The 26,468-nt window shown below is 40.2% G+C and overlaps 1 protein-coding gene across 1 annotated transcript; it reads left to right on the forward strand.

The window, feature by feature from the left end:
• The first annotated feature begins 1,378 nt into the window (after nt 1-1,378).
• Nucleotides 1,379-24,864, forward strand: LOC110506645 (vesicular glutamate transporter 2.1). The gene is made up of 12 exons (XM_021586422.2): nt 1,379-1,904; nt 4,039-4,294; nt 4,820-4,938; nt 6,802-6,916; nt 12,066-12,153; nt 12,288-12,374; nt 13,007-13,149; nt 17,925-18,074; nt 18,253-18,385; nt 18,571-18,681; nt 20,436-20,563; nt 20,693-24,864. Exons 1-12 carry the CDS (start codon nt 1,831-1,833, stop codon nt 21,032-21,034), a joined length of 1,746 nt encoding a protein of 581 aa, XP_021442097.1. The 5' UTR covers nt 1,379-1,830; the 3' UTR covers nt 21,035-24,864.
• The last annotated feature ends 1,604 nt before the right edge of the window (nt 24,865-26,468 follow it).

Here is a 26,468-nt window from a genome sequence, read left to right on the forward strand (position 1 = left end):
ATAATTAAGAACATGTATAGAACATGTATAGCAAACTTAATGATGGTGTTGGAGTCGTGTTTAGCCACACAGTCTGGGTGATCAGGGAGTACAGGAGTGGACTAAGCACACACCCCTGAGGGGCCCCAGTGTTGAGGATCAGTGTGGCAGACAGGTTGTTGCCTACCCTTACCACCTGGGGGCAGCCCGTCGGGAAGTCAAGGATCCAGTTGCAGAGGGAGGTGTTGAGTCCCAGGGTCCTTAGCTTAGTGATGAGCTTTGTGATGAGCTTTGTGGGCACTATGGTGTTGAATGCTGAGCTGTAGTCACTGAACAGCATTCTCACATAGGTGTTCCTTTTGTCCAGGTGGGAAGGGCAATGTGGAGATTGCGTCATCTGTGAATCTGTTGGGGTGGTATGCAAATTTAAGTGGGTCTAGGGTATCTTGGAGGATACAGGCATGACAATAGCAGCCTATTCATATCAGAAATACTTCAAATCAAATATCATGGTTTAAAAATATATATATATATTATCACGTTTTCATCCCATCCAGTACTGCATGTAAAATGTAGAGTACTTCGAGGATGTCTCACTGGCCTAATGCAAAAACCTGACAGGAATTATACTAAGTGCCCGCCAGATGGCGTCAGTTCCCCAATCCATTTATACTCTATTAGCATTAGGTAGCTGCCAGTTTCTTTAAGAATTTCCATGTGTCTCTCAAAGGTGTTCGGCTCTTACATTTTAATATTTCACAATGACCCAACTTCAGAATGAACTGTGGTGGAACCGCAAAATAACTTTGAGCTACCCTTTGATGCTATAGTTACAGTAGTGTGTGTGTGTGTGTGTGTGTGTGTGTGTGTGTGTGTGTGTGTGTGTGTGTGTGTGTGTGTGTGTGTGTGTGTGTGGAGCAAGCAAGAGAGAGAAGTGGGTAAAAGTGTATGTGTTGGGGGGATGCCTAAATTATTGATGGATTCCTGTTTTCACGAGAGCTCATAGGAGGGGAATCCAGCCCTCATCTGGTTTCCATAGCACCGCCCTCCGGAAGATAAGACAGTATTTTATGTAGGCTCCATGTAGACTTCATGCCTAATATAAAAACAAATATTGGGAAAGGTTGTAAAACTGAAAATAACTTGCGTTTGTATGTCACCACGCATAGCCCTCACACTTTGTTCGGTTATGATTTCCAAATGCAAACAAACCATCTAACCATCCTTTCTTATTCCAGCCTGAACCACTCCCTAAAACAGTCGATTACAGTGTAACAACAATAGCTTTCTGGACAGTAGGCTATATTGAGTATTACTCTGGTGATCAGTTATGTGGATGCGGCGTGCACCAAGCGCAGATAGTGTGCACGAGGCTGTCGCTGACCTTGGTGCTGAACAGCCAGAGGTTCTCGCGACGTCAGAAAAGCTGGCGCTCTCCACAGAGACGCGCAAGCACAGCTCTGTGGTTTATAGAAGCAACTCCACACACCGCTAGTTCCCGCTTTTACTGGTTGTTTCTTGTTTTAGATTACATGGTTTTCACCGTAGACGCTTCTAACGTTTTTCTCTTTCGTTCGCTTTAGGAATGATCTGTTGATTTTCATTGCGATGGCACTTGTACGTGAGGTGAACGATTAGTTTATATGGGGAATGGGGAATCAGAGCTCATCTGATTTCTCTCACATGTAGGCGTTTTTAAAGCGAACGACGCGTGATAGGCTACAGATCTTGTCTGCTTTTCTTATAAAATAATCAGATACATCGCTTGCTCCACCGGTTTGTTCGGTCACATTGCACCGTAACATGAAGCTTAAACAGTAGACATTTTTTAGAAAAACATCAAATTTGGATATGGAGTCCGTCAAGATGAGAGCCAAAGAGGGGATAAAGGAATTTGGGGCGAAGACCCTGGGACAGATGTACAAGTAGGTGTTGAAATTATGTTTAATATGCAGGTTAGCCCATGTTTAAACATAGGGCTGGTTATGATTTCTGTATTTTCAAGTGATAGGCCTACAATATGGTGGTGTATGTAATATGGTGGTGTAATGGTAGTAGACTACTGGACGTTCCTATCCTATGCCGAGAAGTGTGTTACTTTTATCTCAAACAGCTTGCAGTCATGGTCACGCCTCTAATAGACGTAGTGGGAAAATTATGCATAACCTCGTGAAAGCGCAGGAAGGACCTTGATGCATGTGGAAAAAGTCAACAATACATTAATGCAATAAACAGATAGCTGCGAAAAGCATTTGCCGTGAACTAGCCTACTATGTATGCGATTAAATACAGATCCACGGAGTGTTATCTTCGTTTGCAATTGGCTTGTGACCGGGTCCCTGTAATATTTAAAATATTTTACTGAAACCAACAACTACAGGAGGTTATCTCTTTCATTATTTACGGGATGGGTATCGATTTATTGCTAGTAGCCTAAACGTCGAACTGATTTGTCTTGCTAAGTGGCAAAGGCTTCATGCATCAAAGCTGGGACCGAGAGACTGAAAAACAGCTTCTATCTCAAGGCCATCAGACTGCTCAACAGCAATCACTAACTGAGACACTTTAATAAATGGATCACTAGTCACTTTAAACAATGTCACTTTAAACAATGACACTTTAATAATGTTTATATTTCTTACAATACTAATATCACATGTATATAATGTATTTTAAACCGTCTATTGCACCTTGCCTATGCCGCTCGGCCATCGCTCATCCATATACTTACATGAACATATTCTCATTAACCCCTTTAGATTTGTGTGAATTATGTAGTTGTTGGGTAATTGTTAGATTACTTGTTAGATATTACTGCATTGTCGGAACTAGAAGCACAAGCATTTCGCTACACTCGCATCAACATCTGCTAACCATGTGTATGTGACCAAAAACATTTGACATCTATTCTGATGTTTGTAGTTGCAGCCTAATGTCAATCAATGTATTGTTGAAGCCTCTAAATTAATCTATTTAGTTTTGGTCTGGATTTTTTTCGATATATTGTTGCTTCCTTCGATAGGCCTATTTGGATTCCAAGTCCCATTTTAAACTTAGCTTGTATGAAATAACAGCTGCATGTTGTTGCGTTAAAAATATGTATTTTTCGTTGGGCATAACGAAATGATCACATTAATCTAGTTCATGTGCAATATTTTTGATATTCCAAATGTATATTCTAAACAGGAGTGCATAATTAGCTAAGATAAGATAAGACTTCTTGTAATTTTTTCCTTATGGCGATTTTACATATTTTTTTTGAGGTATAGGCCTAATACTGTAACTTTAGCCTAAGCTTTATTGGGCTTATTTTGGCAAACGAATTAATTGTGAAAATGGTCAATAATGCATTTGAAACCGCAGGGTGAATGTTTGCCTGGAGAAAATTAGCAACAGCCAAATCCGTGAATGCAAATGAGGGTGAAGGTGAGCGGTTGCTGCAATGCGGTGGGCGCATCTTCATTCGCTTCTTGCTCCAATGTACGATGCTTTTTTTTGGCATTCGATGAAATTGAACCTGGTGCCGCTAACATACAGCGCCATTGTCTATTAATAGTTGCTAAATGACCTTGCTAAAGTAGACTTTTCGTTTAATGAAAAAAACAAAAACATTTTCTGGATCATGTTAGTTATCATGTTCTGAATCATGTTGGTTATCATTCATCAAATAGCGCCCCCAGTCGTTGGGGCGAATACACTATCCTCATAAAATAGCGGATTGAATAGGCATAGATATTTAATGTAGCCCTAGATAACCTAAAATGGTGTTTCAGTACGCTATCCGAAGAATATGGTTTTAAAATATAAATTAGTCTCCTTCCTTATTTTCAAAAACGTTTACATTTTAAATATTTTTATTGGACTTGATGCAGGCTATATTTGAAGGCTGCAGACTACTGTATAGGTCTATCATTTAACTTAATTACAGGCCGGAATTTTTGCTACACTAAAATGCATTTATTATTCATAACATTCAAATATCGAACATAGGTTAATCCATTAATTTGAGGCTGATTTTCCGACGAAATTGGATTACTTTTTTTATCTGGCTGTTTGAAGGGTGATGGAGAAGCGACAGGGAACTGGTGAAGTTATCGAACTAACAGAGGACGGCAGGCCCTCTGGGGCCCAGGAGAAGAAAGCACCCCTGTGCGACTGCACGTGTTTTGGGCTGCCCCGCCGATACATCATCGCCATCATGAGCGGTCTAGGCTTCTGTATCTCCTTCGGCATCCGATGCAATCTGGGCGTGGCCATCGTGGGAATGGTCAACAACAGCACGATTCACAAAGATGGGAAGATCATCATCACAGAGGTGTGTGTGGTGCACACTTTACTGACGTCAACATCGTGTCACCGCCCTCCTGCTCCCTAATTTGGCGTCCCTAAAAATAGTCCAGATGTTGGAGGTCTCCTAATCTTCTCACACTTGACCTGACCTTATATTGAAAATAAAAAATAAGCAAAGGCAGATACAGAACATTTCCCTTCATAGCTAGATTAATTTTGCTCCATGCTTTTTCAGTGCAGCCATTATAGGTATGCCACAACCATAAACTATTGTATTCCATAATAACACAGCATTTAGCATGTGTATCCTACCGTATATGATGGTAATGATTATAGCTCACATTTCTGCTTCTCACTATATCCCTATTTCCTGTTATGATATGTGACCTTAGGCTTTGGTTATTAAGGTTATTTATAATACGTCTTATACGTTTTGTGAATTATTGTATTGAATTACAATGGAATTATATATGTGAAGCGGATTTATTACGATGTTCCATCGATTGTGTATTGTTTATTTTATTGTCTTTGTTTTTATTTCACTGGAAAGAAAGCAAAGTTCAACTGGGACCCAGAGACAGTCGGTATGATCCATGGTTCGTTTTTCTGGGGCTATATAGTGACGCAGATCCCAGGAGGGTATATATGCTCGAGACTGGCAGCTAACAGGTAGGCAGGCCTACATTCATTATTATTATTTTATATATATATATATATTTATTTTTTACATAAGTTCGTATTCCTTCTCACAGTCTCAAATGCGATCTATTCGTAATTATTCAATTGGTTACTAAAATGTATCACTATGAAATGAACGACCCTCAAGAAAAAAAATGAAAATAGGTCCGATTTATTTTAGTCATCAAGAGATGTACCCAATATGTAAGATCCGAGCAACTGGGATGATGACGTAGATGTAGATTACTGAAGCCTGGATATATTATCGGTTTTCAACTTGTCATTATCACACCTTTTCCCGTCAGAATAAATTATGTGAGGAACGAATTTTTAAACAAAATCAACATTTTAATGGTCTGGAAATGTTGCAGACACAAAGGCATCCCACAAGGGTTTAATTGGACGTTTCAAATCTTTATGACAATTAGACCTTTATTGTAAATCAGAGGGAGGATTTGCAGGCCAGTATTGCGACCCAAGGTTTAACAGACAGTAGGCATAGTAACCATTGTGACTGCAATGGAGAAGGCCATTAATGGATAATTAATTTGGGAGGGAGCGATTCAGCCGCTGACGCTGGCAGGGCTATTGAGATTTGACGGTGTCGCTCCGGTCCACAGGGCTTTCTGCCACCTGTTAATGAGGTCCCCGGGGGGAGCCGTGTCTAACTTGCTGCATTCTGGGGGCATGGCGACCAGCCCGGTCCTCGTCGCCGAAGGCTTACTCACGCTCATATGCACGGTGCACACTAAACATGGCTTATAAATAAGGTTCAGGCCTAGCTTACATGAGGCATGAGCAGCATTTAAATATAGGATATTATAATAGGAAATTACTATATATTTTAGTGGGTCTTTGGTCCACTGTTCATAATAGTAGTGTCCATAATTGGTGATCGCAATTTATACCCTGAATATATATGAAGAAAGACAATCAATTTGGCATCATAATATGTTTTGTTGAGTAAATACAATATTATTTGTTGAGCGGGCTATTTAAATGTATACGATGTATTACATTTGTATAATGTAGTTTAATGTATAACATGTTTATTGTCTATATGTTTTCTTGGTTGACATTTAGATGTAATCGATGCCAGGGAGTTGCCTCAATCCGATTAGAATTGCCCCCCGCGTGCGGGTGGGAGGGGCGTGGTCTCCGGGTGTTTACAAGACGTGACAAAAATTGTAAAAAATACCATGGTTCCGGTTATTCATTTGGGATTGCCTCCACTGGCTCAGCTGCGCTCAAACCAATGCTCTCTGCTGTCGGCACTCCCGTTCATCACGCTTTCATTTATTTCTCCAAATTAATTATTGCTATCTAACGTAAATCAAGAATTTAACGGTGCACTAGCCAATGCTTGACATGAAAAAAATCAAAGTCTTAAATATTTTAATGATGCAAGAAAATTATATATATATATATATATATATATATATATATATGGACGTAAGATTGGCCATTTGATTAGAAGAAGAACAGCAATATAGGCCTTATAACCATTAGAAAATAGGATAGAGAAATTACATTGAATAGGACTAACTCCATTTCGATAGTAAGCCAGTAAATGAGTGTGGAATGTGATTTGTTCGATGGGTCCCTGCTAAATTTAGTCCGGATGGCTTTAAAAAAAAAAAAATCGGAGATTAAGAAATTAATTAAACATGAAGTAAATGGGAGGCCTAGGCCTAAACTAAACTAACTGTTTCCTGCTTTGAAGAATAAATTGGCCAAGACATAAATACAGCTTAAATAAATCACTAGGCCTACTGGACACATTGTTTATCAAAATTATGTATAAGGTCTACGACATACGATATATGCAAATGTGTATATTTCTGTTTCTTTTAGGGTTTTCGGTCTTGCCATTTTCCTTACCTCGACGCTTAATATGTTTATCCCCTCGGCGGCACGGACGCATTATGGACTGGTCATCTTTGTGAGGATATTGCAAGGGCTGGTGGAGGTAAGGAGTTCTTTAATTCAAAAGTCACATTTCTGGAGAGCTTTTTTCTTATTTGCAAATTGTAATTCAGATTGAGTACGCCTATCCTGTCAATAGCACAGTTTTCGAAAATAGCCAGTTTTCCTTTGTGGCAGTTCGATTATGTTTAGGCTACAGTATGTCAGAGGCAATGGAATAGAGGCAGTACAACAGCCAGAATGCACCCTGGGGAAATGTGAGACCGTTGTATTGATCTGTAGCTGGGTATTTGTTGTGGGAGAGTCCCCCCTGTCTGTTCTAAAAAATATGTTCTGCGTTTTTCACACAAAAATTAACTGTAGTTGTACAGGCTCTGGTCTTGTCCCATCTTGATTACTGTCCGGTAATATGGTCAAGTGCTTCAAAGAAAGACCTAGTAAAGCTGCAGCTGGCTCAAAACAGAGCAGCACACCTTGCCCTTAACTGCACGTGTCAGTCTTTCCTGGTTGACGGTTGATCAGAGATTAATTGATGAGTAACAGATTAAAAATCCAGATTGTCTGCATAATCAAATATCATACAGCTCAGACACCCATACATCCCCCACATGACATGCCACCAGGGGTCTCTTCACAGTCCCCAAGTCCAAACGAATTGACGGCAAAGCACAGTATTATACAGAGCCGTGATCGTATGGAACTCCCTTCCATCTCCAATTACTCAAGCAAACAGCAAAATTACCTTTAAAAAAAAATATAACAACTTCTCATGGCACAATAGGGATGGTGAAATGACACACACACACACACACACACACACACACACACACACACACACACACACACACACACACAAACACACACACACACACAGACACACACACACTATCACACTCTTAACACACACAATCTACACACACATTATTCTTTAGTTGTATTGTTTATATATGTTTTTATTTTACATTTGTGTGACTGTTCTTTTCTATCATTGTGTTTTCCCACTGGGCACAGATGGCAATTTAACAATGATTCCTTGTTGGTTCAATGTAATTTCATTGAAATTAAGTGGAAACAAAGTTGATTCAACCAGTGTGTGCCCAGTGGGTTGTTACTTGACATGTTTTATGTTTTTATGTGGGCCCCAGGAAGAATAGCTGCTACTTCGGCAAAAGCTAATAGGGATCCGAATGAACCAATAAACCTGCTGAAACATATCTGCTCTGCTCTCTGGTAGTAACACCACAGTTAGGAAAATGCTAGTCTAGCCAGAATCATATTCCCAAAGACAATGTGCTGATATATCATCAGCTCATGAATCCACTGTCCAGTAGGCATATTGAAACATGAGATGTTGGCAGCGGCTGCCTTGTACAGTAAAACATGATGCCATGTTGATACTGAAGGGCAGGCTACATTCACAGTGTCATAATAAAACACATCCAGCTAAACGAATCAGATGTGGAAAAAGTACTCAAATGTCATACTTGAGTAAAAGTAAAGATACCTATTAAACGACTCAAGTAAAAGTGAATGTCACCCAGTAAAATGCTACTTGAGTAAAAGTATGTTTAGTGAGTCCACCAGATGTGAGACAGTAGGGATGACCAGGGACGTTCTCTTGATAAGTGTGTGAATTGGACCTTTTTCCTCTACTGCTAAGCATTCGAACTGCAACTAGTACTTTTGGGTGTCAGGCAAAATGTTTGGAGTAAAAAGTACATAATTTTCTTTATGAATGTAGGGAATTAAAAGTAAAAGTTGTCAAAAATATAAATAGTGAAGTAATATTCCCCCCAAAAATACTTATGTAGTACTTTAACGTATTTTTACTTAAGTACTTTTCACCGATACACCATCCTGGCACCAGAGCCAACCATTGAGAATCATTTTGAACACCATAGATGGAATTTTAGAATAATACTTTATTGTCCATTATCTTGCAGAGAATGGAAATATGTCTTTATTCTCACAAGCCTGACTCATTACTAACTACTTTCAATGCAATAATTATCTTAAAATAATTGTCTATAGGCTGTGTTGGCTGTAAGTGATAGAAATAGGGTTCAAATGAATGTCTTGTGATAATGAATGGTGTAATTCAATAACAACAGCACATTTACGTGTTTGGCATTGATGGCTGAGGTGAGACTGGGCCAGTAGCTCCCATCTGGCCACACACTGGTTGAATCAATGTTGTTTCCACGTCATTTCAATGAAATGACATTGAACCAATGTGGAATAGACGTTGAATTGACGCCTGTGCCCAGTGGGTCCTTGATTTGAATGAGCCATCAGATGACAAAGGCTAATCTGGTTATGTCTTGTTTTTGACTCTGTAAGGAAAGGCTTCTGTGTTTTGGGTATATTCAGTAAATAGAGCAATATTAATTCAGTTGTGAGTGGTACACATTCCATGAGCTTACAGGAGGACCTAAAAGTGATTCATATATAGTGATCTCAGATCAGTCCAGTGGATAGCTAGGATAAATCTCCTCCTAGCATGTCCATGCAGATTGCATTTTCAAATAGCACACTCTGTTCCAATTAGCAGCTAATGAACATTTAATGGCAGCAGCATTGTCAGTGTAATGAGAGGCTCATCAGTTAGCTCAGAGCACTGCGTCTCTTATTAATGTTAATCAAAAAGGCAATGAAGAGAGTATGTTGGTTTTTGTTTGTGATCATATTTGATTTACAACCATGGCAGCTCATATCTGGTAGTATCATCTCTTGTGATTGTCAGCTCAGTGCAGGCAAATCTATTATCAGTATGTCTTATGTTTACAATTTCTCCCATTATTCTGTGACAATCTGTTTGAAACCATCTATTTGAATAACACAGTTCCCTACATTTAGTCTTTAAAATGTTTGTGTGCAACTTTGTGTTTTTATTTATTTTTTATTTATATGTATTAATCAGTTTGGCCAAAATGGGGGAGGTATTTAAAGGACATGTGAAGAAAGATTAGAAGACAAAGTTAAGATAACAAATGAACGTTGTATTTTACCTAATGAATCCAATAACAGGTGGTACTGTAACACGCTACACTATATCTCAGCTAACCCGTTAAGGGCGATAGACTGTAACAAGGCTCAAGATTCAAGGCCTGCCCACTGGGCACACATTGGTTGAATCAACGTTGAATTGACGTCTGTGCCCAGTGGGTGGTTATTTCATGTTCAGAAATGTTTAATTTTACCTAATGAAACCCATAGCTGGTGGTAGCTAACAAAAGGCTTAGAAGTATAAGATATTACATGTTACCCCAGGAAAGGTAGCCTATCGGTTAGAGCGTTGGGCCAGTAACCGATTGGTCGCTGGTTGAAATACCCGAGCCGACAAGGTGTCAATGTGCCTTTGAGTCAGGCACTTAACCCTAATTTGCTCCAAGGGCGTCATACTACTGGATGACCCTGTAAAACTGTAACTATCAGGTATATGTGACAAATAAACCATACAGTACCAGTCAAAAGACACACCTGCTCATTCAAGGGTTTTTCTTTATTTGTACAATTTTCTACATTATAGAACAATAGTGAAAACATCAAAACTATGAAATAACACATATGGAATCATGTAGTAACCAAAAAAGTTTTCAACAAGTCAAAATATATTTTAGATTTTAGATTCTTCAAAGTAGCCACCCTTTTCCTTGATGAGAGCTTTGCACCCTCTTGGCATTCTCTCAACCAGCTTCATGAAGTAGTCATCTGAAATGCATTTCAATTAACAGGTGTGCCTTGTTAAAAGTGAATTTGTGGAATTTATTTCCTTCTTAATGTGTTTAAGCCAATCAGTTGGGTTGTGACAAGGTAGGGGTGTTATACAGAAGATAGCCCTATTTGGCAAAATACCAAGTCCATATTATGGCAAGAACAGCTCAAATAAGCAAAGAGAAACGACAGTCTATCATCACTAAGGAAGACTCAGAGTTACCTTTGCTGCAGATGATACGTTCATTACCAGCCTCAGAAATTGCAGCCCAAATAAATGCTTCACAGAGTTCAAGTAACAGACTTGCTTGGGCCAAGAAACACGAGCAATGGACATTAGACCGGTGGAAATCTGTTCTTTGGTCTGATGAGTCCAAATGTATGATTTTTGGTTCCAACTTCTGTGCTTTGTGAGACGCAGAGTAGGTGAACGGATGATCTCTGCATGTTTAGTTCCCACCATGAAGCATTGAGGAGGAGGTGTGATGTTGTGGGGGTGCTTTGCTGGTGACACTGTGATTTATTTAGAATTCAAGGCACACTTCACCAGCATGGCTACCACAGAGTGAAGGAAAAGCAGCCAAAAAGTGCTCAGCATATGTGGGAACTGGTTGAGAGAATGCCAAGAATGTGCCAAGCTGTCATCAAAGCAAAGGGTGGCTACATTGAAGAATCTCAAATATAAAATATATTTTGATTTGTTTCACACTTTTTTGTTACTACATGATCGCATATGTGTTATTACATAGTTTTGATGTCTTCACTACTATTCTACAATGTAGAAAATAGGAAAAATAAAGAAAAACCTTTGAATGAGTAGGTGTGTACAAACTTTTGACTGGTACTGTATATTTAAAACAATGTATTAGATTTTTTAACTCATTGTGTGTGGTAACTATAAAAAGTCTATACTTAGCTTTACCCCAGGATATCAATTATTAAGGGTGGTAACTATAGAAACAAGGTAGCTTTATTCACGTCAGGGGAATTTAGAGGAACAAGGTTGCTATATTCACATCATGGGAACTTAGTGAAAAGTGTCAGCCTATTTGCAACGCACCTCCTTGTTATTGTATTTCCATTGTTGTGTGTTTCACCTGCATTCAGTAGTCTATGAATCACATGATTATGAAGGTATAAATGTATGAAAGCGTGTAGACTTATTAACAATGTATGTAGTTCTGTCTTGTGATGTACTTGTGTACATGTATTAAGTCAGTTATGTTTTGTGTGGACTCCAGGAAGAGTAGCTGCCGCTTTAGCAGTAGCTAATGGGGATCCTAATAAAATGCTAAATACTAAATGTTAAGCAGTGTTGCTAGAATCCCATTGCTATTTCCATAAGGAGCAGGATGATCAGAATTTTCTGGCCGTCTTATTCATTATAACTTAAGAATAATAGCAGCAGTATGATTTACTTTAAACCAGTTACCTACTCTTAGTTGCTCATGGTTCTGTGGTGTGTGTGACCTACCCAGGGAGTGACCTACCCAGCCTGCCATGGGATCTGGAGTAAGTGGGCTCCTCCTCTGGAGAGGAGTCGCCTGGCCACCACCTCCTTCTGTGGTAAATACTCTTTTCAATAGTATCTTATCTGTCACACTATGGTAGTGAAGCAAGAGGTACAGTAGTTGTACTTCCTTTGTCTATTTAGATTTCCTTTTTCTTCTCTTCCCCCTCTCTACCATTTCCTCTAACAGGTTCATATGCTGGTGCTGTCATTGCCATGCCTCTAGCAGGGATCTTGGTGCAGTACTCAGGCTGGTCCTCTGTGTTCTATCTCTATGGTAAGATGGAGTTCCATGGCAATGTTATAGCTTCCAAATGTAAAAAGCATGAGCTGATGCACACCCACCCTGAAAAGTCACTGCGTGCCGAAATGTTGGTTAGGTTTACCCACTCAATTGTTGGGAGCATATATAGAGTTTTCCACTTTCTTTCTATCTTTTTATATAGCTTCCAAATTAGTTTTTTAAAAAAATTTTTTAATCATCATCATCAACAACCTATTTGAAAATATTGAAAATATGTTGCGTATAGTACATCCTCTTCAGGACATTTTAAAGCTGGTTGCTGATGCTTTCAGACCTCCAGACCATTGATTTCTTCCCAATGTTTTGGTGTGTCTGTTCTCTAATAATTTTCCATTTCTCCCTGGACTAGATGAATTTGGCCTTTCTGTCTGAGGGTTTAGTCTATGGGGGATTTCTAAAAGATCCGGCTGCCTTTTAAGAATGTAATGTTATTGTACAGGCCGATCTAAGCTTTTCACATGTTCACATACAACAATGACACAATTAAAACACATTTACAATAGGGTTTCTGTAGCTTTGCTGCATGGTTCCATAATGACTAATATACATAATCCACCACCCATATTTTATTTATCCTGTGTAATAATCCCAATATCATTGTGCAGGGTGCTTTGGGATCTTCTGGTATATGTTCTGGATCCTTGTGTCGTATGAAAGTCCTGCTGTGCACCCTACCATCACCCAGGAGGAACGAGTCTACATAGAGGAGAGCATCGGGGAGAGTGCCAAGCTCATGGGCCCTGCTGAGGTGAGGGACAGGGCTTGAGGTTGGTTGAATAAAAGTTGTTTGAAGGGTTTCAAACAACTTTCACTCAACTAACCTCATGCCCTGCTTCTCTGTTTCAGTGAAATAATCCAAATCTGTGTGAAAGTTTAACAAAGTTTTTTAGTAGGCCATTACGTTTTCTTAGTGATATTAGGCCAGAGTTCTCAAAGTCTTCAAAGTCCACTTCTCCTCAAATCAATTCCTATGATATTAAATTGGGAGATGATGCTATGCCCCACTTCCTACTCAGGCTTGTTTTAATCTCTGCTCCCCTGAGGCCGCATGCATAAACTGTGAGTATGTCCAGAATATACCACAAATTGTGCATGCGCCAAAAAAGTTGACATTTATACAAATATAACTTGAGACAATGTGCTAACCTATCCGGAAACTGTAGACCATGCGGATGCACATCTCACATCTCTGAAAATCTATGTGTTTAATTTTATTCTAACAGATAGACATAGGAATCTTTTCCTATTTATTTTATTTTCATAACCATTGCAGAATAAATTCCTCACCTTTTCTTTCCATGACAGGTTAATATTCTTGAAGTAGCCATACAACAAATTACAATGCACAGCTCTCATTTAAGTGGACCTTGTAGCCTAGTAAATAGACAGGCTATATACAGTTGAAGTCGGAAGTTTACATACACCTTAGCCAAATACATTTACATTCACAAAATTAGTATTTGGTAGCATTGCCTTTAAATTGGGTCCAACATTTCAAGTAGCATTCCACAAGCTTCCCACAATAAGTTGGGTGAATTTTGGCCCATCCCTCCTGACAGAGCTGGTGTAACTGAGTCCGGTTTGTAGGCTTCCTTGCTCGCACACACTTTTTTTTAGTTCTGCCCACAAATTTTCTATGGGAATGAGGTTAGGGCTTTGTGATGGCCACTCCAATACCTTGACTTTGTTGTCCTTAAGCCATCTTGCCACAACTTTGGAAGAATGCTTGCGGTCGTTGTCCATTTGGAAGACCCATTTGCATCCAAGCTTTTAACTTCCTGACTGATGTCTTGAGCTATTGCTTCAATATATCCACATAATTTACCTTCGTAATGATGCCATCTATTTTGTGAAGGGCACCAGTCCCTCCTGCAGCAAAGCACCCCCACAACATGATGCTGCCACCCCGTGCTTCACGGTTGGGATGGTGTTCTTTGCCTTGCAAGCATCCTCCTTTTTCCTCCAAATATAACGATGGCCAAACAGTTCTATTTTTGTTTCATCAGGCCAGAGGACATTTCTCCAAAAAGTACGATCTTTGTCCCCATGTGTAGTTGCAAACCGTAGTCTGGCTTTTTATGGCGGTTTTGGAGCAGTGGCTTCTTCCTTCCTGAGCGGCCTTTCAGGTTATGTTGATATAGGACTCGTTTTACTGTGAATGTAGATACTTTTGTAGCTGTTTCCTCCAGCATCTTCACAAGGTCCTTTGCTGTTGTTCTGGGATTGATTTGCACTTTTCGCACCAAAGTACATTAATCTCTAGGAGACAGAGCGCGTCTCCTCCCTGAGCGGTATGACGGCTGCGTGGTCCCATGGTGTTTATACCTGCGTACTATTGTTTGTACAGATGAACGCGGTACCTTCAGGCATTTGGAAATTGATGAACCAGGCTTGTGGAGATCTACAATTTTGATTTTGTAGTCTTGGCTGATTTCTTATGATTTTCCCATGATGTCAAGCAAAGAGGCACTGAGTTTGAAGGTAGGCTTTGAAATACATACACAGGTACACCTCCAATTGACTCAAATTATGTCAATTAGCCTATCAGAAGCATCTAAAGCCATGACATAATTTTCTGGAATTTTCCAAGCTGTTTAAAGGCACAGTCAACTTAGTGAATGTAAACTTCTGACCCACTGGAATTGTGATACAGTGAATTATAAGTGAAATAATCTGTCTGTAAACAATTGTTGGAAAATGACTTGTGTCATGCACAAAGTAGTTGTCCTAACCGACTTGCCAAAACTATAGTTTGTTAACAAGAAATGTGTGGAGTGGTTGAAAAACAAGTTTTAATGACTCTAACCTAAGTGTATGTCAACATCCGACTTCAACTGTATATTTCAAGTTATGCAATCCGATAAGCAGCACGGTTTATAGTATATAGTAGAATTTAACAGGTAAACAGTTGATCTTGTACATTGAAGTAGGCCTATGTTGGCGACTGTAATACACAACATAGTCTCAGGGCAATCTCTGACACGCTGACACTCTTATTTAGTATGGTATGTTACGTTAGCCTCCTGTGACCCGGAAAAATTTGTTTGGGGTCTAAAAATATGGTTATTTATGTTTTATTGTATGTGCAAAATTGTCCTCTGTACCGGTCATTAGGATGTAAATATTACAAAATTGACATTACAGTCAATGGGTAAAGTAGATGTGTAACGGTTTTCTGTATGAGAAGGAGAGTCGGACCAAAATGCAGCGTGTCGAATGCGATCCATGTTTTAATAAACAAACGTAAAACACGAATCAATACAAACACTACAAAATAAAGGACATAACGAAAACCTAAACAGCCCTATCTGGCGAAAACACATAGACAGGAACAATCACCCACAAACACACAGTGAAACCCAGGCTACCTAAATATGGTTCCCAATCAGAGACAATGACGAACACCTGCCTCTGATTGAGAACCATATCAGGCCGAACATAGAAATGGACAAACTAGACATGTAACATAGAATGCCCACTCAGATCACACCCTGACCAACCAAAACATAGAAATATACAAAGTAAACTATGGTCAGGGTGTGACAAGATGAAAAACATAGTTGCAGCATGTGGGTGTCCACTATAGAGCACATTTTTTTATAAGCTCTTGTTTAGCTCTTATTTAATGTGAACAAAATATTACAAGTCCTGACAACTCACTTAACTCTTCCTGAGAAATCCACTTACTAGAAACAATTTGAATATCAAACTCACAAAAATTATCATTTATAATTACTCACACTTCTTTTCAAATTACCATAAAGTGTGTACATTTTGAACGGCATCCATTTTTTTAAAGAACCAGGAAGATAAAGTTGTCAAGGTCACACCCCCACATGTGGTATCATTGAGAAGCCCATGATGTCCTCTCAAAGGGACAACATGTCTTAATACAGTGGCTTGTATGGCCTTAGAGATACGGACCAAGAACTGATGAATTGCTGGGTTTCAGGGGGTTAGGTACATTATGAATGGAATAGCGCTCGTACAATATTCTATGAATTAGAGGATGTATAGTATCATACATCTTACCCAGTCATACAATAGCATACGAATTGGATTCATTTATCATACATCTTGAATTAGGTATAGTATTGTACGTCTTGATCTGAGATCAGGTTGCTTGTTGCACCATAATAACAAAGGAGAATTATGGAGATAATTTATGTTGGCGGTTAGGGTAACTAACGACAAAATGTTAGGAGAACTAAAACGACAAAGTTTACGTGAATTTCTGTAGCTGGTTAGATGAATTTGGTTACGTTTAGAATAAGGGTTAAGAGAAGGGTTAGCTAAAATACAAGAGTTATCTCTGACGCGATTTGAACATGCAATTTTTGGATTGCTAGTCTGTCGTGGATTAAGACGTCAGCATGCTTCAATTTGGCTGGTGCATAGGCAAATTTGGCCAAGTGAACTGAACGCGTGTGCTCACATACTACTTTAAAAGTCCCTTGTTTGAAAAACGAGAAAAAGCATCAGTCGTACTGTTTGTCCATTTGGAGATGCCATAGCCAGTATACGCTTCCTCAAAAATAGTCAGAGTTAATCTAAGATCTAATCTAAGATTTATTTTCATAGTCGTGCAGTTTTGCATCTGACTGATGTTTGGTGCAGTATTTTTTCGCATGAGAACGAGTTGTCTCTCGATGAATGACAACAGGCACTTCGGCTTCCAACTTTGGCTTGCCTGGAGAAAATGTTTTGTGTGCCTAAACAGCCGAAAAAAACCCTTGCCAGTCCACAATGAAGAAAATTGTCACAAAATGTCATCAAAATATATGCACAAACTGTTCCGAACTGTTTTGGCACACCAATCCTCCCCGACCAACCTCCCTATGTCCAAAGTAACTAGACCATTAGTAGGTATGAAACAGTACGTCTTGGAGGTGCTCAGAAATACGTAAAGTATATTCCATATGGCTCTAAGGCCAGGTTGATGTACTGCAATGGATGTTTTTTTTCTGCCAAGACAATGTTTCAGAATTTGCGGGCAGACTATCGTAAACAGGATGGGGGAAAAGTCGATGCAAAACATTGTTGAATTCAAACGTTCTGCTGACAGGTCAACAACATTTCCATTGTTTTCTCTTTCAGAAACGGACAGTTCTTTTGTCAGCTACAGCATAAATTACTGCTAAAGATTAAAAGATTCTGCCAACACAGTAAATAGACCGGTAGCTTATGTAAAATATTTGACAGTATGGGTAGCTACAGTATTGCTGTGTGATAGGAGTTTAACATCATAGCCTATTTCAACTCAGAGCCTATAGGAAGGCAGGACATAGAAACCCAATGATATAATGATAAACTAAATATTGAAGAACAATTCGTATTTTGCATAGAAGTGTATTGGCTGTAGCATTTAGCCTACTTTTAAATGGTTTCAAATATACAATAAATCTATCAGAATGTGCGGACAGGCACTCTCTATAGGCTGCATGTATGTGTTTCTCTCTTTCGCACCGCTGCTAGCCTTTCACCGGTAACTCATGTATGTTCCTCCCTTTTGCTCCATCGTAGAAATTTAAGACCCCCTGGAAAAAGTTCTTCACCTCCATGCCTGTCTATGCAATCATCGTGGCCAACTTCTGCAGAAGCTGGACCTTCTACCTACTGCTTATCAGTCAGCCGGCCTACTTTGAGGAGGTGTTTGGGTTTGAGATAAGCAAGGTGAGACCAGTGGAGCATTGCCAGGATAGGGCACCAGCCTAGCCAAACAGTGTTGCTGGGGTATGGTACTCGAGGCCTAGGTGAGGGATGTGTGAAAATGTTGTGCTTGGCTCTAACTGACTTTAATACCTTTTAATACCTCTATGTGGATGTTGATTTCAACTGTTCTTGTCCTCAGGTTGGCATGGTGTCTGCCCTGCCCCACTTGGTGATGACAATCATTGTGCCCATTGGAGGGCAGTTGGCTGACTACCTACGCAGCAGGAACATCCTATCTACCACTACAGTCAGGAAGATCATGAACTGTGGAGGTGAGAGAGCCCCTTCAGCACAATATGTACAATTATATCAAATGAGTTTGATAGAATAGTAATGCTTTTACACTATCTGTATGATCGTGGTACAATGACTTTTTGGGACTGTAATTAAATTGCAACTGTGATGGCCCATAGCCCCTGGGTTACTGTAGCATGTGTGTGACTGTCTGTCTCTGCAGGGTTTGGCATGGAGGCTACGCTGCTGCTGGTAGTGGGATTTTCCCACACCAAAGGGGTGGCTATTTCCTTCCTGGTCCTTGCTGTGGGCTTCAGTGGATTTGCCATATCAGGTCAGTCAGTACCTGTTAAACACATGGCATCAGAGAGTATGCCAGTATAGATCACAGCTGCCTGTAGGATACTCCTCCCTTACTCTTTGTAGATGTGACCGATGTGAAATGGCTAGCTAGATAGCGGTGGAGCGCGTTAATAGCGTTTCGATCGGTGACGTCACTCGCGCTGAGACCTTGAAGCAGTGGTTCCCCTTGCTCTGCACGTGCCGTGGCTTTTGTGGCACAATGGGTAACGATGCTTCGTGAGTGACTGTGGTTGATGTGAGAGGGTCTCTGGTTCGAGCCCAGGTTGGGGCGAGGAGAGGGACGGAAGCAATACTGTTACATAGACAGAGATAAATTTAACAACTACACCGTAGATTCTGTCTAGAATGGCCAGTATTTATTGCATGAATCTTGCCATGGAGGCAGAACTGAGTGATTTCCTCTAGATGGGCACATGAAAAATCGAAATTCAAGAAAACACAACATAGCTTTTTGGTCTTAATTTAAGGTTAGACATTAGGGTTAGCAGTGTGGTTAGGATTAGATTTTAAATCAAATGTTATGACTTTGTGGCCTTGCCAGCTAGTGACCACCAGCTGCCTCCAGAACAAGATTCATGATGAAAACTCCAACTTGCCTATTTATCGTTCAACAGCCACCGATGTGGTCTAAAAAGGATTTGCAATCAGCAATATCCAGCTACAAAGGGAACAGGGTCGATTTCTCACATTTCTCAAACATCTATTCCAGCTGAAGCTTGTGGCCGCAAGGCAGACCTTGGTCTTACTACTACTCATTTTTCTTGGGCTTTCTCCTGGAGTATTTAATAATTCAGCACAAGTCCCAGAGGAGCTGCCATACAGGCTGGCTGTGTGCAGCTACAGAGGACGCTCAGTGTGGGGGAGGAGATTCACTGGCTAGCTACTCCCTTTGCAACAAGATGGCTGCATGGGGCTTTGATTTTCATCGCAATTTCATTTCCATTACATTTATATTATGTTTGGGGTATTTCAGTAGTTTTGATATTTCAGTAGTATTTCAGTAGTTTTGTGGTCTTCATTAAAGAAAAAAAGGTAATTACTAATGGTGGTTTTTATTACCTACCAAGAATGAGCAAAAGCTCTAGAGACCGTAAGGGCTAGATCCTATCAGATCTGCACTGGCCAACACCCACATAGCGGTTGTTTGGACGGTGTCTGAGGTGGAACTGCGTTAGAGCTGTCAAATCCATAAGTGGCTCCTTGCGTCAGCTTATCGCGGACACTGCCATTAGATGCAAAATACGAAACCAACCGACTTCATAATCCAACTTTATAATTAGAAGTTCATGCAGCCGTGTTACAAGTACAAACGCTCGAATGCCTGATGTTTTATTGTCTGATAGGCTATGAATCCCCCAATCCAAATTAACATTAAAACATGCATTAGCCTACACGTTCTATTGGCGTTTTGAACTTCTAACGCAGTGGGGATACTAAGGAAGGGAGTGGTTTGTGACACAAGAGCAGCCACTCACCTATTTGTCAGTTCATACCGCAGTTACACATCCAACAACAGTCGCTATGCGGATGTCGGCCAACGCGGTCTGATACAATCTGATTGAAACGAGGTCTAAGTTATAGTGAAATCAGTTAAACCACAAGAACTATAACCACTTGTTTTTATTTAATCAAGTGCTAATCAATTGTTGTCTTAGAGATCTGTCTTATAGAGAGTAACTTCACACTGAAAACCTTGTATTTAATTCTGAACGTTCTTTCCATCAGGATTCAACGTCAATCACTTAGACATTGCTCCACGCTATGCCAGTATCCTTATGGGCATATCCAATGGTGTGGGCACCCTGTCTGGCATGGTATGCCCATTGATCGTAGGTGCCATGACAAAAAACAAGGTAAGACATTCTGTTACCCTTGGAAAGCCCATAAAACATAATGGTTAAACGTAGATTCATTATCGGATAGAACTACAATTCTCTGTGACTTTGTATAAAACACTTTATATTCCATGTGTCCACATGAAGACTCGAGAAGAGTGGCAGTGGGTGTTCCTCATCGCTGCTCTGGTTCACTACGGGGGAGTCATCTTCTATGGCATCTTTGCCTCTGGAGAGAAGCAGCCATGGGCCGACCCAGAGCTGACCAGCGATGAGAAGTGTGGCTTCATCGATGAGGATGAGCTGGCAGAGGAGACGGGCGACATCACCCAGAGTTACGGTGCCCTGGGCGGCGGTCCGGCCAAAACGTACGGTGCCACTACGCAGAACGGGGGCTGGGCTGACAGCTGGGATAAGAAGGAGGAGTTTGTCCAGGAAGAGGCAGAGGGAGGGCCGTATGGCTACAGGCAGGACCAGGACTACTCCTAGAGACAGGAGACTCACTGACCATCAAACGGTAGACTTATTTTGTATTGTTTACCAGTTTAGACGAAACGAGTCAAAAACCAAACAAAAAAGATCACAATCCATTGTTGTATGTTTGCACAAATTCAAATCATTAATTCTAAAGATAAAATTTGTTCAAAAGATGATTTTATTGTACAAATAAAATAAAATATAGAGATGTAGCAAATCAAATTACCAGATCTATTTGTAAACGTAATATGCATATAAATTATAGATATATTTATTTGGAGTGCAATTGTGTGTAAGTGTGAACCATTTCCACCTCATCAATCTGAGCTTCTTCATTCTGGAGATGCCTGTTATGTACGATCAGACAAGATTTAACTGGCTTCCTGGATCATCATGCCTAACTGGTTCTTATTACAACTCCTCATGAGCCAGCCATTACAGTGTAAAAGAAACATGTCACTGTTAAAAGGGGACTTAACCAGGAATGAGACTGTATGTCTTAGGTTGTACAGTATCTCTTCTGAATGCACTGAAAGTAGTGTCCTTTCAATGCATAATATCATTTTCTTTTTTTATTATGTGTTTGTATAACTGTCTTTAACACAGAGGCTGAAAGATACAATAATGTTTTGAAGAACGACATAACACTTTCGCTAGTTGATGTAAAAGTCTTAAGATGCATGAAAGAAGAAATAATGACGAAGCGTTGCTCACGTGTTTACTGTGCCATTTTGAGAGCTTGGGACTATACGGTTCTATCTGCATTTTGAGAGCTTGGGACTATACGGTTCTATCTGCATTTTGAGAGCTTGGGACTATACTGTTCTATCTGCATTTTGAGAGCTTGGGACTATACGGTTCTATCTGCATTTTGAGAGCTTGGGACCTTACGGTTCTATCTGCATTTCTTTCAAAATGAAGTTAGTGACATAGCCTTGTTCTGTTCAATGTTCTCTACCTATATACCCCAATTCAAGTTGTTAAGTTCAAAAGAATGCAAGATAAAAATAGCGGACACCATTCAAACCAATGAGGGTTCGGAACTTTCAAGCCAATTATCTGTAATGAACACGACAGAGAGCTGGTTTCAAGTGCAGGGGGCAGCAGGTGTTTATTGCAAAGGACCACAGTAGGAGGCAGGTAGCTGGGTCCAGGGACAGGCAGAAGGTTATACACAGGGGGTCCAACAAGGCAACATTACAGGCAGGGAAAAGGCTAGTAACGTCGTCTGGGAGATCAGGCAAAAGGTTGATAACAGGAAATCCGATAGGCTAAAGTACAGGCAGGGAATAAGCAAAAGGCATCGTTAGTGAGGCAGGCCAAAACTATCATACACGGGAGGATTACATTATGGGAAAACAGCGCTCCCAATAGAAGTGTGTCACAAAACAAACAATACCTCACAATGATGGGGTGCAAAGAACTGAACTAAATAGTGTGTGATAACGACATACGGGTGATCAGAATTCAGGTGATTGGGATCTGGAGAGTGAGCTTCGTTCAGGGGATCTATGTGTTTGAGAGCGTGAGTTGGAAGCAGACATTACATTATCTAAGAATCATCTTTTTGCAGATAGAACCTTATAGTCCCAAGCTCTCGATTTCATGCCTATAACAATGTTACATCTATAAATGTTTATGATTGGAGGTTACAAACATTCATAACTCGGTTATGTAATTCTTATGATCGTTATGTCCGTTTTATTGTCTGGTCAATTCAAGTCATTTCAATGAGATTTGTTGTTGTTCAAAGGTAAATGTTTGTCTGAGGTGACTAAAGAAATAGAACATGGACAATATAAAGAAATGCTGGCCGGCACTATCAAGGGCCTGTGCAATGCAGAAAAGACCAGCCAGCCGATCCAGAAGTAGCCAATCAGTATATCTACTGTACAGACAGTCTGTCAGCAGGAGATATGTTTTGCTAATGAAAAGGAAACATTTTTAGACTGGGATAGTGACCCAGATAGACAATGTTGTTAAAGAAAACTATACCTTGCAGTCCAGGAGGACAATTAGCCAAGTTGGTGATTGAGATTCATATTACGTCTACTTGTAAAAACATTAGAGCATTACAGAATTTAAAAAAACATGACAGTATAGCTGTTACTGCCTATGTAATGTATGTCACATTGAACGTTTACCATTCCTTAAAGAGTAGGTAGACAATCAAAAGAGCAGCAAGACATGATTTAGCCAGTGTGTATAGAGTGGGAATGACCAGTGTAGAGATACTGGGTTCCAGTCAATGATTTATATATACACTCGATGACTGACATCGGCCTTGTTTAGAAGCCACCGTGCCTCCATCTTGGCACTCCCGCACATTGTAAATAATAATTTTGGAAGCTATAGAAATTCATGTATTATTGTCTACATTTGTTTTTGCCATGTTTATTCTATTACAGAACATTTAATGAGTAATTTTAAACTATATTATGTGAGCTAAACATTTTAAAAAATATATATATATATTAAAACATTTTCCTTAAAAGTATAATGTTTTGAAAGTTCTAACGTTACTGTCCCCAATACAACAACAAAAAATACTTAAATACATTACATTTTGGCCTATAAACATTTCATTAAAATACTGTAGAATTCCATTCATTCCAATGGAGGACTGCTCCTACTGGAGAGTGCCAATATGGCTGACCGATGGCTTCAAAGCCTCTCATTGGCCAATACATAGCATCAGCAATCCAGGGTTTAAATACACCACTGGTTTCAGTAGCGTGTCAGGGACCTAAACCTGCTTTTCACTGTCTGTCTGTGGAGACCTAAAGTCAGCACTTCACAATGTATTTATGGAAATGTATTTATGCATGGAACAAAGCCGTAGACTAAATGTTTGAACTTTTTAATTCTTTCACAAAATGTATTTTGTCTCTCAAACTGTTACTAATGTGTCAATTTCTTTGCACAATTAACCAAAGGTAACGTGTCAAGCTGGGTTTGAACAGGAGGGCTATATACTAAGGGAATTGCTGGACATTGCATGGCCTCTGTAGGCCTCTCCAGGTGGCGCTAACCATACTCAGTGTACAAAGCAATAAATCCATGGTAACAGTTGTTGTCAACCATTGAAAAATGTAAAACACTAGCATATGTAACTAGAGCGTTTCTTTTACGTTTCAAGCTGTGTTTTTTGTGATATCAAATATAGAAAAGAACAAACACAAGTACTTGTAACAATAAAACCTATGTAGTTAGAGTCCTCCACACAGCTCTTTGACATGCTGATAATGCAGGGAGTTTGTGAGGGGACTGCTCACCAGAAGAGAATGATACCCTGGGCCATTCCCGTGACATGGATGATGTCTATCTCCATAGCTCTATGGTTCCACTCCTGTTGGTGTCTGCTCATCCGTTGTTCTGTACAGTTTCCAGTCCTTCTCCATATCTCTATGGTTCCACTCCTGTTGGTGTCTGCGCATCCGTTGTTCTGTACAGTTTCCAGTGGTCGTTTTGGAGGGTGTGCTATTGTTCAGTTTTTTTTCTCTCTCTCTCTCTAAACCCTGTTGGTTTGATTGATGTGTGTTCTGCCAGTGGCTGGACCCCTATTGCCCCCTTAACCATCTGTCTCTAACCACCTAAACCCCTTTAATTGTTGCAATATTCAATGACGTGAAGATTGTCTGTAAAGGTGATCTAACATTTACAGAAATGGCAGATGTATAACATGAAGTAACGGTACCTTCTTCCTGTTTTGTGCCTCTGAGTGAAGTTAGTGTGATTCTATGGCTTATTTTGCTGTGTCAATGGAGAGATTTGTTGATGTCAAAATGAAATGCTCTATATATCCATTTTATAAAAAAACGAATGAACAAAACATAACTTGTGTCAGTATTTGTGTGAACACATCCACAATCGTACAGCTCAGTCAGTGAAGTCTGTATAGGCTGATGAAGAAGCCTGGCTTTAAGTCCAACTGCGGTATTTAGGATTCCAAAGGAAAAAGTGGCAAATGTGTCTGACCACTAACATTGGTACAATGGTCCTTCAGAGTTACATGCTTGCTCCAGAGCACCCTTTCTCCTTGAGAATTTGCTTTATGGTATACCTTGCATGATGTCTGCGCACGACCAGAGTCCGTCTTGCACTAAGCTTACAGGATATGGTGACCCCTCTCCACTAAAGGACCCTTCCTCCCTCTCTATTCTCCTTCTTTGACTTGTAGTGAAATCAATGGACCAGTCCCTCGTGCTCAGCCGAACCTATTGACTGTTCTAACCTCTTAATGGAGATGGGAGGGAGGAGCAGCACTTATAGGGCTATTTGGAAGAACTGCTCGATTCAGATTGACCCTTGGGACTAAAGCCCCCCTCATGGTGAGAGACCCACAACACTCTTTATGAAACAGGTCCAGGAAATATTTCCTCATATTCGCGACATTCAGCACTAAACTGGTACACAGAGTTTATATGTTTTTTACAGATTGTTAAATCGATAGATTGAGTGATTGTTAAATGGTTGATGTGAAGACCAGCATGATTGCTAAGAGTGGTTGCTTAGAAGGCACAGATGAATTGTTAAGGGCTTCTCTTCTTGCGTTCACTGCTAATTGATACCAACAGTCAGTAAAAAGATGACCTTCAATTCAAATACATTTTGACAGAAACTGAAAGGTTGCAGTCTCTGTTAGACTTCCCCGTGTCTCAGCATGTGTCTGTGCATTAACAGAGAATCCTGTCACCCTGTCATGCCAATTGAATTAGCTACCTTCTACTTGCCAACTAATTTACAACTGAAGAGATGAGTAACTCCCAATTCAACTTCATTAACTGTGATTAATTCATTACATGTCCCTTCCCCTAAACCCTACAAAGGTAAAGCTATGTGTTAGCATTCCGCTATTGTCCTGGCTTTGTTTCCATTTATTAAATCAACTAATTCCAAATAGAATAGGCCTGGGCCTCCTGAGTGGAGCAGCGGTCTAAGGCCTTGCATCACAAACCCGGGTTCAATCCCGGGCTGTATCACAACCGGCCGTGATCGGGAGTCCCATAGGGCGGTGCTCAATTGGCCCAGCTTTGTCCGGGTTAGGGGAGGGTTTGGCCAGGGGGGCTTTACTTGGCTCATCGCGCTCTTGTGACTCCTTGTGGCGGGCCGGACGCCTGCAGGCTGACCTTAGTCATCAGTTGAATGGTGTTTGCTCTGACACATTGGTGCGGCTGGCTTCCGGGTTAAATGGGCAGGTGTTAAGAAGCGCGGTTTGGCGGGTCATATTTCGGAGGACGCATGACTCGACCTTCACATCCAGAGCCGGTTGGGGAGTTGCAGCGATGAGACAAGATCAAAATTGGGGAGAAAAAGGTAATAATAAAAATAAAAAAATACATTAACAAAATTGGCCTACTGTCAATCCGTAGTATTGTCAAGTGATGACTGGTGCCCTGGAGAAAACCAAACTGCCCCCTTTAAATCAAATATATCTTCAGCTGCA

The sequence above is a fragment of the Oncorhynchus mykiss genome, chromosome 26 (genome assembly GCF_013265735.2).
Source record: "Oncorhynchus mykiss isolate Arlee chromosome 26, USDA_OmykA_1.1, whole genome shotgun sequence".
Classification (NCBI taxonomy): Eukaryota; Metazoa; Chordata; class Actinopteri; order Salmoniformes; family Salmonidae; genus Oncorhynchus; species Oncorhynchus mykiss.